At 37.4% G+C, this 17,456-nt stretch overlaps 2 protein-coding genes across 5 annotated transcripts in view; both read right to left on the bottom strand.

Moving 5' to 3' along the window:
- tbc1d4 (TBC1 domain family, member 4) overlaps positions 1–9,439 on the bottom strand; it is a 42,696-nt gene extending 33,257 nt beyond the window's left edge. For 2 of the 4 annotated variants that reach the window (XR_014532733.1, XM_083536937.1), the window contains exons 1-3: positions 8,951–9,439; positions 8,119–8,912; positions 494–1,039 (exon numbers count right to left, since the gene is read on the bottom strand). Coding sequence is in view for 2 of the 4 variants with exons in the window: in XM_083536937.1 (XP_083393063.1) it covers positions 494–1,039; positions 8,119–8,505 (933 nt within the window). In the remaining 2 variants the exon portion in view is untranslated. Of the gene's footprint in view, positions 1–493; positions 1,040–8,118 lie in introns of all 4 variants that reach the window. The other 2 variants (XR_014532734.1, XM_083536938.1) reach the window with 2 other exon arrangements.
- Positions 9,440–11,870: 2,431 nt separating this feature from the next.
- commd6 (COMM domain containing 6) lies at positions 11,871–17,305 on the bottom strand. The gene is made up of 7 exons (XM_083537203.1): positions 16,463–17,305; positions 15,949–16,004; positions 14,525–14,590; positions 14,358–14,434; positions 13,382–13,550; positions 12,219–12,371; positions 11,871–12,114 (listed from the first exon to the last, which is right to left on the bottom strand). Exons 1-7 carry the CDS (start codon positions 16,476–16,478, stop codon positions 12,064–12,066), a joined length of 588 nt encoding a protein of 195 aa, XP_083393329.1. The 5' UTR covers positions 16,479–17,305; the 3' UTR covers positions 11,871–12,063.
- Between the last annotated feature and the right edge of the window lie 151 nt (positions 17,306–17,456).

Genomic DNA, 17,456 nt, shown 5'->3' on the forward strand with positions numbered 1-17,456 from the left:
TCATCTATATCTAGTCATCTATATTTTAATATTGTCATTTTCAAATTCACACTAATGCAAGTGTGATTTAAAAAAAGAATAGCAACAAAAAAATTAGAAGCAGCTCACTGGTAAGTAGCGCTATGGTGAGCTATTTTTAGAAAAGGCCCGCGGGCGACTCATGTGGTCCTTGCGGGCGACCTGGTGCCCACAGGCACCATGTCGGTGACCCCTGCTTTATATCTATTTATTGCTGTACCTTTGCAACAGTGTCTGCACATTTTTTACTGCTATAGCCTTTTAGATTTATTTACTGTACATATATTTACATAATTTTCTGCAATTTGCACAATTGCTACTATTTGCACTTCTGGTAGATGCTAAAAAAAAAAGCATTTATTTGCAGTGTATCTGTACTTTGCAATGACAAAGATCAATCTATCTATCAATCTATCAATCTATCAATCTATCTATCTATCTATCTATCTATCTATCTATCTTAGATGTGTCATACCTGAAACAACATGGTGCGGTTCTTGTCTGCGTCAGAGGGCTGAACATTATTAGGTGCGCTGGCATGTCTCCTGCGTGTTGGCACGTTGGCTCCAGTTTCCCTAGGAATTTTCTGCAAGCCACCCGCCAAGCTGTTGCAGCGAGTGCGGAACTCCTGCTGCTCGAAGCCTGAATCCTCCTGAATGCATTCAGGGAAAGCAGTGCGTGTAATGCCTGCCTTTTCATTTATCTCTGAGGTTGCAGCTTCAGAGAGCGAAGCGCTGAGTGGGTCATCTCCCATGGTGAACACCAGTGGCGTCTCCACAGCGCGCTGACCATTGAGCAGGCGCAGACGTCTGCGCTCTGACTCGTGCTGCCGAAACATGTCGATGCAGTCGTCTATCAGGGATGAGGGTGCTTTCTTGTGGTTCACAGTCACCTTGCCACAGTAAAGCACCTCAAACTTTTGCGAGTTGTAAAAGGACTCCTCGGCCTCTTGCTTGGGCTTGCTTTCCTCTTTGAGTGCACTTTTGGAGGCCTGCCGGATGCTGCTGATGACCTCAGACACCTGAAGATGAAAAACAGCCTTTGCTCTTTATTGCTAATAAAAGAAATCTGTCCCAGTGTGACCATGAATATACCCCAACATGCAAGTTCAGTAGAGCATAACAGGGTGAATTCAGGTTCATCTGCCTTCAGAGTGGAGCGGATAAAGTGACAAGAAAAACCTTGAAGCATTAACATAGAGATTGAAGTAAGAAAGATAATACTAGCATAAAGGGTTGGGCAACTACTAAGTCTCCACAGCATAAACAATTTCTAACGCATGATCAAGATACAAATGTTTCTTAAGTTAAATGTGACCTTTTAGATCTCTGACCTTCCATCTAATATGACAAGTGGAAAAAAAAAACATGTCAACAATATGTCCTCATGACAGAATAGAGTGTTTTTTCCATTTAATCTGTCACCCATTTGTGGGAGACTGGAGTGTGATTGTTTTGGCATCTAAAACCAAATGTCAGGCATTGTTCACATAAACCAAAAAATGTCTTTAAAACACTTTAAAACACACTGCCTCAGTAAAGTCAGTTATTCTGAGTAATTGAATAAAGAATGACCGTGCCCAAATTAAATCACAATATTAAAAAAAGACTAGCGACTAACATCAGGCTGATTTACACCCTGTGTTCAATTTGTACCATTTTGAAGCATTGATAAATTCAGGCTTAAACCTGAAACTAAAATAAAAGCTTAAAAAAATAAAATTAAATATAAAAGACCCTGGCTAACTTATATGGTGTTCTGTGTCTAGGTTGCCAATAGTTAAGCATACATGCAATATTCAGATACAACTTAGAGCAGGGAACCCAGACAGATTTTTTCATAAAGAGAAAGTAAAGAAGACAGGAACATTATAGTCAAAGTGATCGTGAAAACAGACTTTCAATGAGCTGTCACTTCTACCAACATGAAGCACAGACAAAGGTTTGCAGACAAATAAATCTGGTTTACATTAGCTAGACATGTCTCACCCGGTGAACACAAACAGCGCTCTGGTGACAGATTTGGGCCACGCACTGACTATACTTGGATGTAATAACACAACATGCTAGAGGCACCAAACACCAGAACAGCCTTCACACACACTGTACAGATGTCCATTTCATGGTCCTAATAATGATCGATGTGCAGAGCTGCCTTCTAATGGGCCAAATCCAGTGACTGGTACGTATATCACATTTCGTAAAAACAAATTAAATGAGACTCTGTGATTTTAAATCACTCAATTAATTTAGCAGCCTCCTGGGTAAATGTCAGACAAAACATTAATATTCTACTGGACATGAAGTTCCTGGAGCTGAGAAACACAGGGCTCCGGTCAACACCAAGGTCAAATGGATTACTTTTTCAGGGCGGCAATCGAGAGTAAACCAAACACAACTCCACGCTGTACACACTATTATTATCACTGCTGAAGATAACAGGCTGCAGGTTTGTTTGCCAAATGTATTTAACTTCATAAAAAACACACACATTCAGCTGTTAGAGCTAAAGCAAATTTTCAACGGTTAAAGAGTGTTATTATAACTCTCAGTAGCGTGACTATGACAACCTCTTGATCCATAGAACCCTGTTAAAAGCCATGCAGTGCGAGAGCTGATAACTATTACACCACGCCTTAGCAAGAATAGTCGAGGCTACACACATCATTTCTAGGCAGGAAAACAAGCAAAACATGGCCTAAGTTCAATGTTTTATGGAGGCTTTACTTCAAATCCAAGAAAACCCTGCTGAAAATCAACATGCCAGAACTCTCACTGACTTGCGAGAGCAAGAGAAAGGGCGTAGCTTCTCATATTTAACTGACAGATGGCTAATATCCAGATATTACATAAAGATTTTAAACAAATATCTGACATTTAAAGCTCTGTAAAATACGTGAGGGATGAAATATGAGTAAGAGAAACATTTATACAAGCCTGAATACAAAAAAAAAACAAAAACAAAAAATACAGTTTTCATGCTGACTATTACTGCTGTTTCCTGTTGTGCTTTGGTCACACTTCATTTCCTACATAAAGTCATCATTAGCTTGTTTTACCCAATTTCTCCCTATCTGGGCATTAGGTCTCCCCAATCACACAACAGCAGAAATACAGGGTTCAGTACAAGCTTTTAAGACATATACAGCTTTTTTTGCTGCTCATGTCATACGCAGCTAAACACATTTGAAGGAGCAAAATGACGGCCTATTCTGTAATGTGAACAAACAGCTCTGATTAGCTACACAAGTCATGGATGGCTGTAGAGTTGTCAAGACCAAATATTAGCTATAGTCCTGTATTCTGTATTAGTTGCCCGTTATGTTTTTCATTGTTTAGCTTGTTTTTCAACAAATCCACAATAATACTAATAAAAAAAATATTCTTTGCATATCATGAGGCTGGGGTCAGTGATGACACAGGCCCCTGGAGCAGAGACAGTTAAGGGCCTTGCTCAAGCACACAACAGTACAGCTTGGTTGTGCTGGGTGCTGGAACCCCTGCCCTTATGATCAGTAAACCAGAGCCTTACTCACTGAACCACCATTGCCCCCACATTCCCCCAATGTAGAAATAATCACATGCTGCCAATTGGCTGCATTTAACAGTCCCTTTATTGTAACCATTATAGGCATCAGAAAAGTCAAATCATATATCAGAACAGTTTATAAGAATACACACAGTTTACAAACCTACACACAATGTGCCACATTTTACAATGTGTGTGTGACCAACAGCTGTTGTTTAGGTGTCTAGGGCAGGGTTTTGGCCAAGTTTATTTCATGCTCAGTTGCTGCTGCTCATTGTAGTGTGTATCTCAAGTTTCTGGGCTGAGCACAGGTCCCGACCACACTGCAGCCGAAACAGAAATCCATGCTAAGGGTAATTGTGTAGACATGACTCAGATGGACACAGCAGTCTATTTATGGACATCAGCACTCTATGGGAACTCTGTCTCTCTTGCACATAGGAAACTGACAAATGCATTTTTTTTTTTTACCAGATTTCTTTTATTTATTAGTATTCTATTTCCAAGAAACAGATTCCAACTTGTGTCCAACTATACAGAGTCATGACACAGGTAACCTGATGTGAGCAAAATTCTGAGTGCAGTTATATTCTCTCAGAAGAATACCATCAACTAGAAAGCACTGAAAACTGGTCTACTGCACTGATACATCACAGATGCCACAGTTCACTTTTATTGAGTATTGGATGCCCTGCTTTCTCTTCAACCACTGTATTACCAGTGCAATAAATCATTTTTATTTGACTCATGCAAACGCATTTACAGTAGAATGCGACACGATTTATGCCGATGTCCATCAGCTTCTTTGTTGCATCAAATTCTGTCCTTGTCATTAATTTTAGACATTAATTTCCCAGATTTCTTATGCACCACTATTTAAATTTTCATTATAATATATTATATATATATATATATATATATATATATATATATATATATATATATATATATATATATATATATATATATATATGGACAAAAGTATTGGGACACCCTAATTTTTTCTTTTTTAGCCAGACTTCCCAATCTGTTATCACAAAGTTAGAAGCACACACTTGTATAGGTTGTCTTTGAATGCAGTAGACATAAATGTTCCGGTTCATTTGAACTGGGAGACCCAAACTTTTCCAGCATGACAATGCCAACTACATGAAGATATGGTTTACATGTTTTGGGTAGAAGATCTTGAGCTAGAGCTCTGGATTCAACAAACAAAGTTGGGATGCACTGTATCACTGACTGCACCCCAGGCCTTCTCACCCTACTTCATTTACCTTGTTGTACTAATGCCCTTGTGGCTGAATGAGCAGAAGTCTCAACAACCACACTTCACAAACTAGTGGAACATTTTCACAGAGGAGTGGAGGTTATTAGTGTAGTTGATAGATCTGTATGATTATATATTTATCTTATATCTATATATACTATATCTAAGAGCTCTTCAGGCCCAGGGCTGGTGGCCACTGACATTCAAGATAAAACCTGCAAACCTAAAATGTTTATTTAATCAAACAATAATGGTCAAACATGTAAGCCTCGACAACTTTTGGAACTTGATAATGGTCCGTTATTGGTCATTATGATTGACATCATCATCATGACTCTCCAATAATAATAATAATAATAATAATAATAATAATATCTTTACATCTCTCGCATTCACTTTTTTTTATTCCTGGATTTTTAAAGGAGAATAAATGAAAAACAATTTCGACCATCAGTGTGAGCAGGTGCATTGCCGCTGTACAAGTAAACCGTGCCTGAATTCAGAATGTGAGTGGACACAGGAGACACATTCATTCCGCCAAGTGTGAACAGCTATGCGTCTTGGCTGTCCGATTGTGATTTAAGACGGATGTCAATACCATGTGTGAAAAGGGCCCGTTGTAACATTTTCATTACATCTATGATCAATAGATCGAGAAGTAGGAATAGAAACGATGCTTGGAGGTGCTCATTCGATAAATAAAACGCTTGAGCTTTAGGAAAACAGGTAAAAAATAAAAATACAGAAAAACAAGGGTGGTGTCTGAGAATATCGTTTTTCGTTTTCACGTGTATCCACCAGTCGTGCAATACAGTGACAAAATGTGTCTCAAACACACAAACGCAGATGCTTTAGTAGTCGTGTTATAAACCTTCCGGGTGAGATGACAGCCAGGTGAACAACAGCAGCAAATACAGTTTGAGGTCACCGCACTGATATTGCACAAATATTCACTCCATGCCTAAGCTTTCCTTCATTCCTCAGTCATGTGTTTATCAGAAAGAAATGTCTTGTGTGATTCACTGGGATCGAGGTGAGCATTTTAAGAGTCAGCATGTACGTCTATAGCCAGCATTTCCAAAAATCCTGACTAGTCATAAACACCTAAAATATGGGCTATACCCTCTTGATTTGAAAGGTCAGATCAAATCTAATGGCCAGCACAATGTCAAAAAAGTCAGAAGTGTATGGGAAGACAAGATATACATATATGCATGTAGAAGCAGGCATGTACGAGGTATTTATGTGCTGTACATAATTGCAGCTTACTTTCCTGGAATAGGAACATTTGCATGGTTGTGCTCTTTACCAGGAGCAGGTCTTACAAACACTGCTTGCTTTATTTGTACATTTAGGGAGTGTGTAATGATTGCAAGCTGTGATGCAGCCATTGCACCCAACGTGAGCTAGCAGAGCAACCGCAGTCTATGCAGCTCATTGAGTAGCCCAAGGATCACATGTTTTGCCAAATTCTTAGTTTTCTAAGAAACACTCAATGTGCACCTATTCACACAGTGGACAAACATACACACAGATTAACTTCTATTCACATTTAATTTTCATGTAATAGAAACATTACAGAAAAATGCTGTGACTGCCTAATGCCCTTCTTTTTTTTTTTTTTTTTTTTACAGAAACCGAATGGAAAGTCTGAATATTTCTTTCTTAATGCAGCTCTAAGGCTTCGTTTCTAATATTAAAATTAGGCATGATTGAATTGAAGTGATAAACTCCTCTGGCCCATGCTAAATGAATTTGGAAAAGGAAAAACAGAACACACCTATCAAATTTGAGACAGTTCAGATTCTGGCCAAGCATTCCATAATCCTTGAGCTTATCTCATCATTCCAGTCTGTTCGTATTGCATAAATGAAAGCTGAGATGTTGCTTTCCAGCTCATATCTGTGCTGCTTTTTGAAAGCTCATCGTTTTGTGTTGGTTCTTTAAATCAGAAACAACAGGTTTTCTCAGACAAGTTCTGGATTAAATGGTCTTAGCCGTTATACATTCAAAGTGTTCTTGATGTTTGAAGGGTTTTGCTACCGAATAAAATGCTTCTGCATGGCCACATGTCCAGTAGAAGCTAGGAACAGGGAAATTCCTCAAAGTCTATCTGGCATACAGTGTTATCCAGCCAGTTTTTCTTGCACAACGACTCGGGTTAGGGTTAGGGTGCTTGTGTGGTGGTGGAGTTCTGCATGCACTAACATGAATTAATTTTTTTTTCCAGGAACTGATCCTCCTGGCTCATATTCACCTACCAAATCGCTTCATTCATTTTCAATTCAATTTACCTGGCCTGAGGAATCACTACTGTTTCGGTTATTTGAAAGTTGGATGTATTTGTTTCATCATTTTGAACAGTTACATGTATGAACACTCCCCATTCAGTTTTACACCACACTTACACTACATGTCAGCCTGAAATGGACACAAATCAATAGAGCAGTTGATGACATAACAGGTTGCATTATAGGTTGGCAGGTCTATTATTAATTTTGCTAGACACAAATGTCCACTCATATTCAAACAAAGACAACCACCACATAAGAGAAGAGGTTTGTTTGTTCATTATTGAACTCTCAGGACATAATGTTGTCAAATGGTACCACTGACCAGTTGTTTTTCACACTGCTAATACGTTTTTTTTCCCTCAGAAAACACATTCTGGGTTCACTCAGAACCTGTTGCTGCATGTAGTTAATAAAATGCACACTTTTAAAGTGCACCAATGCACAAAAAAAGAAAAGAAAAGAAAGACAAGCATTGCTTTGTATACTAGGTAACATGTTTTGACTTCGGACAGCTATGAGTTACTAATCAAATTATAAAACAATGCTTCTTTCAAAATAAGCTTTCAAAAGACATATGCATTCTTGATCATAACATCTTAACATTTCATACGGTCTGGGACAGCAAAAACAGTCTAGCAATCTGTACAAAAACACCCACAAAATGTCAAACGACGTGCATAATAATAATAATAATAATAATAATAATAATAATAATAATAATAATAATAAAAGGCTTCGGGCCTTCGTCAAATCCTGTGCAACCTACAAGGGTGTGCGCGAGCGCGCTTTTATCAAAGTTGTTGACGCGTGAATGAGAAGTGAAGCGTCAGAAGCACTCTGGGGTTGATTTGTGCTAAATCTAAATGCCATGTGGAAACACTCGCACGTGCAACGACCATCATTTTTAATCGCCCTGATTATTAGGAATATATAATTATCTACATATATGTGCATGCAATGAGGACACACAACGGACTGGGGTATGGACAGATGTGTTTGGGGAACACGCACCTGGTCTGGGTCGCACGCCTTGAACACATGGCAGGCCATTTCACACTCCGGGTCGTCCGGCTGGTTGCGGATGAGGTAGGCGAAGTAGGCGAGGTCATGGCTGTTGTGGATGAAGCGGGAGATGCACTGCGCCTTGTGCTCGAATATAAAGACGGACGCGATGCTGCTGTTTGCAGGCACGCAGCGGATCACCGGGGGGCTCAGTGAGAGGTGAACCTGCCGAGCCTGGACCGGTCCGGATTCACTCTTCCGGCGGATTTCGGCCACCAGCCACGGAAGCATGGGCAGCGTGGTACGCCGGTCCAGCGCGCTGCAGCCCACATACCACAGCGAGAAGCTCCTTTCCTTCTTCCCTCTCCCTCTCCCTTTGTCCTCTGCCGCCTCCATGTCCACTTCCAGACTCAACCAGGTCAAAAGGGAACTCTAAAACCACGCGACTCGACACCTGGATCTCTTCCTGCAACAAATCACATGGAGTGCGTCTGTACGTGTGAGTGCGCGTGGGTGTTGTAGATCGTCCTGCAAAATCTTAGGATGACGGAGCCCCCAGGCGTACCGCATGGAGCTGTAGCAAACTCTATTTTTTTCCCCTAAAAAATGAGTCGTTTCTGGACACCTGGAGATATTTTTCACGCATGCACTGAGAAAGTCATGAGTGCGAGCTGAAGTTGATCAAGTTCAGAGTCCTGAAACGTGGCGCCTAAAAAGCGCGTGTAAACACTACACAACCGAGCAGCAGAAGCGCAGGTACTGTGGAGTCTCCTCATACACACCTACAGCTCGGAGACACGCCGCTGACAACTCTTTCACTTCAATCTTCTGTAGTCCATACTTTCTGTAGCTTGTTTTGCTTTAGTGTTGTAGGCGTCGTTCTTTTATTTATTGTTCTACCTTCGGTGCCATTGACAGCAGAAACAGCAGAAGCGCCGTGTCGTCCTCTTCGGCCAGGCTGCAGCTCCAGGAGGCGTGGCTCTGACTGGGGTATAGGCGGTACCCATTTACAAACCCATGTCCCAAAACACACTCTTTCCTACACTCCTATTCATTCCAGTTTGCTGTATAAAGTCTCACGTTTTGCATACTCTTCACTTTTAAGTATAAAAAATTCATTATAATGCAGCTATGAACTACAAGTAAAGGTTTATGACGTGATCTTGGAGGCGTGGCCGCCTTAGGGCTCTGTAGCCTCTGTGGGCGGAGTCAAGACCCAACAGCATTTTAATCTCCTAATGAACTAGTGAATTAAAACGAATAAAATAAGTGAACAATAAAATTAGTGAACTATATTAATAATCAACATTATCTGATTTTCAGAACACAATGGTTCCATTGTTTTTACATAAATATGATTGTTTATTATTAATAACTCCATGGAGGATTTTATGGCAAAACATATAAAACTGATTATCTTTTTCAAAATCAGTTATTATCCATTTTACATCAGATCTAAAGTTACTTTTCATTACCTGTATCTTATCTATTTAATGTATATTAGTTGTCATTTTTTTCCCTTTAGTTTACATGATTTTATATTTTTTTGTTTTTTTGTTTTGCAATTCCATATTTTTTTCTTTCTCCTTGTTTTCCTTCTGTTATGTTTACATGTGTCTAAAGCCAATATAATATTTTGCACTATTTGCCTTTGAATCTAACCTTTTTTTTTTTGTTAATCAGTTTTGTACCCTGGCTTCACATTTATAGGGAGAATCATTGCCTTTGATATGAATGAAACTATTACTACACCCAAAGTTATTAAATCTGGTGCTCTACAGTCAGGACCAAGTATCAGTAAAGTCATTGCATTTTTAGACAACTTCCATGAGACATGAAGGCCTTCACTCCTTTCCTCCTGCTCCAGGATTATGCCTAGGGATTTTATTAGGTTCAGGGCCAGCTTTATTTCCATCTACCATCATTCTGCCAGTAATCATTATGTAGCTCAACTCCACTCTGCAAATTCAGAAACATCTGATTCATCCACTGTTCCTCTGAAACATCTCTGGATTATTATAACTGTATACAATCGTATATTCTTAGAATATCCTAGATTGTCCTTTATATATATATCTGTGCATACACCATGTATAACTATTATATAGTTGTACATACAATGTACAGATCAATAGAAAATTTAATATTTATTAAAATATTTCTGCACACTTTTACATTTCTACTTCCCACAGTCTTTATATTAATGTTTTACCTTAACAGGTTCTACACATTTTTCACTGCCATAGCCTTTATATTTATTTGATGTACATATATTTACATATTTATCTGCACTTGTCAGTTCGCACAATGCTACTATTTGCACTAACTGCATTTTATTGCTGTGTACCTGTACTATGCAATGACAATATATTTGTATCTATTTTTCTATCCAGGATCCCTAGTTTGATCATGAGCTTTGGTTAATGTCTGTCCATAACTCTACTTGATTTGTCCTTGTCCTCCTGGTTCCTCCCAAAACCCCTGCCAGCAGGTGGAATGTTGATAATGTCTAAAGTGTATGTTTGGGAGCACAGAGCCATAGTCCCATCTTCACATCAGGTATAGGCTCCAGATCCACAATTAACTAGGATGAAGTAGGTGCTGAGGATGCATGACTGAATCATTGTTAGTCCTACAACTAATACATACAACCAAGATAAACACACTTCACAAAACCTATTTTATTTTAATCCTTCAAAGAAAAGATGCAAAATATTTAAGTAGAAAAACGTTGCTGGATAATCACTGGAAAATTAAATGCATATAAACCAGTTGGAAGGTGCAGCTGAAAAGGTGCTCTGACAGAAGATAAGAAGTTATCTATTTATTTAGCCTGTTCCTCTGTTGTGCAAGCAGGTGAAATGTAAAGCATGTTTTAATGAACAGCACAGTCAAATAAAAAGCAGGGTCATGGCAAACAATGATAATATTTTTTTTGCATTGATCTTGCTTACTATCAGCAATTTATTACCATATTCCTTCATATAAGAAATATACATTTGTTTAAAATACAAAACTTTTCTTTTCATTCACATGTGAATGAATTAAATGTGAATATTTAATGTATTGTAATGTAAAGCTTATATTTAATGTAAAAAGCTTGATGTTGTTACATAAAACATAGAAAGCATACTACGCTCAGCCACTAGAGCTCTATTTGTAACAAGACACCATGGATGCAAGCTCTCTTACTCCCAGAAATAGATAAAATATGCAAGACATGTAACCCCATCAAAGCCATTCTGTGGCTGTGTGGCTTACCACACCGCAGGAGCTGATCTGTTGTGTGCCCTTTTTTTGGGGGTTAGGACAACACCAGAATAGAAACACAACCGATTTGTTTGTTTTAATGTCTTATTCACTTTACTCCAGTGGTAAAACAGTAGACTGGCTGCATCAACAACCAATACAAAAAAAAAAAACTTATTCATAATTCATTAAATTTCCGTTATTTCAAATCATATATTGTAATTATTTTAAATTATTTAACTTCAGTGAAACCACTAGCAAATATATTTATTTACAAAAGCTGCTTTTTTGTGAATCTGGTATTACTTGGTCATTTTATTTATTTATTATTCTTTTAGCACCTTACTTTTTAATTAATCGCACTATAAATAAGTATTTAGTATATGAGTACAGAGTGACCTTTTTGTGAACCATTTTCCTGTTCAGACTGGACATTTACATGGTTTCACAGCTCCATTTTCACAGTTTTTTTGAAGGTATCATTAGATAAATGCTATTACTAATGCAAGCAATTATCCTGATTCAAGCTTTATTCAGTGTTTATAAGAAATTATTTTGGAATGCACATACAAAATGCAAATACAGCACTGTTAAAAACCCCACTATGGGTTAGTTACAGAGCACAAAGACATATCAAAAGAGGTGTAAACAGTCAGTAAATAGTGAAAGGCTACAGAGAGCAATAAAACAATTAAAGCTGAACTTTTACACAGTTTCCAAAACAGAAGCAATTTCTTTGAATTGTCTGTAGAAATTCTGTAAAAAAAAAAAAGAAAAAAAGAGCGATAAAAAGACAGCTGTAAATCATGTAGTTTATTATTTAATTAATTGGATTAATTAATAGAAGTAATTCAGCACACCTGGAACTGAAGAACTGTCATCTCAAAAGCCTTGTAGGAAATCTCTCCAGATGTGTCTGCGATTTTCATCAGGACAGAGATGTACGGGGAGTTGAGCGAGCGACATGTGTTGGAGCTCACTGCCATCCCCAGCTTCCACTGGATGTCTACCAGCTACAACAGAACAACATTTTCTTACACACAATTGCTTTGGCCTGATTTTAACTGATTTTTCTACTCGTACTCAAGATATTAATACCGACTACTCAGCATTTTCACTCTAGATCAGCAGTATCTAGATTCACACCTGACTCTTGTCTAAAACTTGACTCAAAATCCTGAAAATGTTTCCACTAACGAGACCTACAAACATGTGGAAACTGTTGGACTGTAAACATAAGTGAGACAAAAAAAAAAAAACTTGCTTTAACACATGCAATGAACAACAAAGAAACCAGAATCTATTCATTGGTGTATTCCGGCGACATCAGTCACAGCGCCATTAGCAACTCAATGCAGGCATCTTTATTGACGCAACAAGGTTAAGAAATGTTTAACCTGATGTATTATGGAGTGATTAGGTGCACAGGATTAAAGACAGTAGACTGAACATGATTTGTGACGGAACACATGACAGTCTGGTGAACACACTGTTGCTCCTTTATCCAGTATGACATGATGCACGTATACATTGCTAAAATATATACATAAATGCTCTTTCTCCAGAAATGATTCGTTGTCAAACGTGGAATGCTAGTTGCGCCACCTAGTGATAGTTCCTACTTATAACCATACTTATGACTTTATAATACAGTGTCTGGTGACTTGCATTGAATTTGTCTGAGTGCAGGATATGTACTGTATGTTCTTAAAAGAGATATGTCAGGTCCACATAAATCTCTTTCTTAAAATATTTATTTCTTAAATTTTTTTTATATAAAATTTAATCACGATTGATTGCGACATTAACTGCCATATTAACTGCCATAATGAATTATCACCTAAGGCTTTATTTTCATAGAACTTGCAGAATATATGTTACACTGTATTAATCAATGAAGTAAACTATTAACATAACATTGGTTTATAGTGCTTGAAGGACTCACGGTGTGCTGATGTGGCCCAGGAAGAATTCGAGGTTGAGATCTAAAGGAAATGATTGTGATTTTTAACCAGAGATGTACCTGACCAATGCTGGCCACAGCCTGCAACTCCTGGTGTACTTGTACAAGAGAGCCATGATCTGTCCACAGCTGGTGCATGACTTGTAAAGCAGATTTGGACCATTTCGTATTACACTCTCCTAATTTAGCAACCAGACCATCTGCAGTGAGGTTAGTCTTCGCGGCAGACCTACGAGAATTGTTTTTAATACAGAAAAGTTTTGCAAACAGACATGCTGAGTATAAGCAGGCTTTCAATCTACAGGCAATCTATTAATTTGTTACAAGCACCAATAAGGTAATTGGTCATGTTTTATAATCATTATATAAAATCAATATGAAATTCTGCCAAACATTAAATTCAAGCAAACAAAAACTATGATCTGTTTACTTAGAAAATCAGGAACAAGTATATATTGTCTTGTTATATACCATTTGATGCATGATCCATCTAACCTACCTTTTTAGAGACCCTATGGTATTGCTTACCAAGCAGATTATACAAGAGAATACATTTTGATAAGACCACCTGGCCAAACCAGAGAGGCTCCTCGGATCCCACAAGCTTTCAGACTGCTTAATGCAAGAATGCCCTTCTAAACTATCCCATAATTATCTTATGCTCAGTTCTCCCTGACAATCATAGTCATGTTCATTCTGCCTTTGCACACAGGACCTTTTATTGCCATTGTTACTGTTTTTGGTTCGTTTTTGTTATACCTCATCACAAACTGTACAAATTGTACCCTTTTGCACATCTAAAAATACTTTATCATTATCTAATACATGTTCACATATCCTCTCTTAATTTCTATAATTTTCTAAAATCTTCTCATATTTTCTCTTATTTTATATATATAGACCCTTTTATTTAATGCACAAATTTCAGAGTGAACGACCAGGTTTATATTTCAATGCAAGCTGTATTCTGCATATAACTATGTTTATGACCAAAAAATCTTAAATCTTGAATTTTAGGGGGGAAAAAATACCTTACCTAAAATGAAATGACAGCAGCCTAATAATATCCTGAACAGCTTTACAGTCAAGTTGTATCCCAGCTTTTTGACATTTCTGCCGAATAATAATAGAAAGTATGAAGGAACATGTATCGTTGTTGCAAAACAGTGCAAAATAAAGACGTACATGTAGGGCTCAACTGACCTGGTAGTTTTCAACCACATCTACTGCACTGCATTTTCCTTCAAGATGCAGCAGGATCTCATGACACTGGAACAATTAACAATGAGGTCAGATGTGTAGTCAAAACACAAGAGTCTTTGTGTAATACAATAAATGTTTATGGAAATTTGACCATCAAACTCATATAGAATATTTTACTATCCTGTAGCATCACAATTTCCCTTCACTGGAATATTTTCACTCCAGCATGAGAATGCCCTCTGTGCAAAAATCCATTAAGACATGGTTTACTAGTGTTAGCATGGAAGAAATGTCCAAACCCTGGCCTCAAACCTGACAGAACACATCTGAGATGAACTGAAATGCAACAGATTGGGCACCAGACCTCCTCACCCAACACCTGTACCAGACCTAACTAATGATCTTTCGATCCAAATTATACACACTGTACAGTTGTACATACAATGTACATATTGCAGATTGTAATTTATATACCCCTCATTCTCCACACATATTGTGCCTTACATACATCTGCACTGCATTTATGTGTATGTGTATGTGTGTATATATATATATAGTTTATAGTTTATATATATACACACCTTACATACTGTAAATCCTACTAAATATTTCACATTTACATATACATATATTTAGTGTACTGATTATGCAGCTTTTTGCATTTTTTTGTACTGCCATAGCCTTATAATTTTTTAACTATTTACTTGTACTTTTCAACAGTGTCTGCAATTTTTTTTTTACTGCTATAGCCTTTATATTTATTTACAGTACCGGTACATATGTCTACACATATATATGACATGCTGTACATATACTTACATATTTGTCAGTTTGCACAATTGCTACTGTTTGCACTTCTGGTAGATGCAAAACTGCATTTCATTGCTGTGTACCTGTACTATGCAATGACAAAAATCTATCGATCAATCGGTCGATCGATCGATCTTTCGTTTTTCTATTGTGTGCAAATCTTCTTCTTCATAAACCTCCCCCTTGGACTTCCTCTTTGCCTCCTTCCTGGCGGCTCCATCCTCAGCATTCTCCTACCGATATATCCCATGTTCCTCCTCTGCACATGTCCAAACCATCTCAATCTCGCCTCCCTCACCTTGTCTCCAAAACGTTCTACATGCACTATCCCTCTAATAAACTTATTTCTAATCCTGTTCATCCTCGTCACTCCCAACGAAAACCTCAACATCTTCAGCTCTGCTACCTCCAGCTCCACCTCCTGTCTTTTACTCAATGCCACTGTCTCTAAACCATACAACATCGCAGGTCTCACCACAGTCCTATAGACTTTCCATTTCACTCTTGCAGATATCCTTCTATGACATTTATATTGTGTGCAAATATACAATAAATAATTCTGACACATTGTTTGAATAAACTGAGGGAAAAATCACAAAACACTTGGTGCTTACTGTTCCTTCAAACACTTCTGATGGCAGTTTTGCAATGTTCTCAACCACAGCCACGTCTGGAAAAAAAAATTATAATCATAATTTAAACAAATTACTGAAATACCAACTTGCAATATACAGCATATTTATTAAATCTTAAAATGCAATGCAAGTAGCTGAGAGACCCTAAGACTAATGACTCTGTACAGCTCATTGTGCTAATACATGTAATACGAAATAAACTTTAAGTGTAATTACATTACAGGTTATATAATTGTGGACAATATACATTAGAAATAACATCATAATAATATATTATTATATATCGATATCAAGAAATTGCTGTACAGAGATAAAGATGTTATGAAGTTGGAATGTATACGTTTAGTGCATTTAATTTTTGTTCTTATAATTTGAGTCCAGTAAATTGTTAATAGTTGCTAGATTATAATCTGCAGACAATTTTTAACTTACAAAGTAAGTTATTATACTGAAGGTATATTTTTATTACAAACTATTTTCTATACAAACTCACCAGTTGGCAGCTCCATCCTCAAGACTGTAGAGAGCTGCTTCAGACGACTGCATTCAACAAATCAGGATTCAGGATTGTGACCTTATACAAGTGCTGAAGGTTCTTATAAGCAAATAGCACGTTTTCAATGTTTAATAATATACAACATTTCATAAAAAAATCTTCACTGTTTTCGAGGTCTTCTTCGCTAACCGAAAACAAAAACTACTTCCGGATACGTCATCGCCTCCCCTTCGTTGATTGGCTGAAATTGTAAACGGTTCCTACCTGCGTTTTGTATCTTATAATAATGGTATGTAGGATGTTATATACACGTCCTCTGTCTAAATACAAACATGTTTTTTTATAAATAATGGAAATTATGTCAATATAAATTGTACAAAATAAATATAAATATAAAACAACCATGAACGTGTATGCTTTATATTAGGTTTGGTGGGTATACAGCGTCATCTGCTGGTTATTCTAAAAAAATAAAAATTAAAAAAAGCATGTGATATTTTGTCAAATAGTTTTTAGGACGTTTTAGATTTTTTATCCGACATGTCAAACTAAAGGCTCCCGAGCCACTTCCGGCGCGCGGATCCATTATATCCGGCCTATAAGATAATAACAGATATAATAACAGAGATAATGATATTAACAGAGATAATATCATCATTATTTTTTATAATTGTCAAAGTTTGACTCTGCACAGTTTCTACACTTTCTTCCTGAAACACTGCCCTATCAATTCGAACCTCTGCTGCTCAAAAGCTCTGAATGTTTAAATGTACATATCTCTGAGAGCTACTTCTGTCCATTCTGAGGCACATGTCATGTCATGTCAGGCAAATGTGCATAAGAACAGAATGTACTGCTTATACTTGTGGTTTTTATATTCACACGTTATTCTACATTCTGTCTGTCTTGTTGTTCATTCAATTTTGATAGTTTGGCCCTCTGCTTAGACTCAGTATTTGATTTTGGGCCCCATCCATGATGGATTTTTGAA

The sequence above is a fragment of the Silurus aristotelis genome, assembly GCF_946808225.1.
Source record: "Silurus aristotelis genome assembly, chromosome: 3".
In the NCBI taxonomy this organism is placed as follows: Eukaryota; Metazoa; Chordata; class Actinopteri; order Siluriformes; family Siluridae; genus Silurus; species Silurus aristotelis.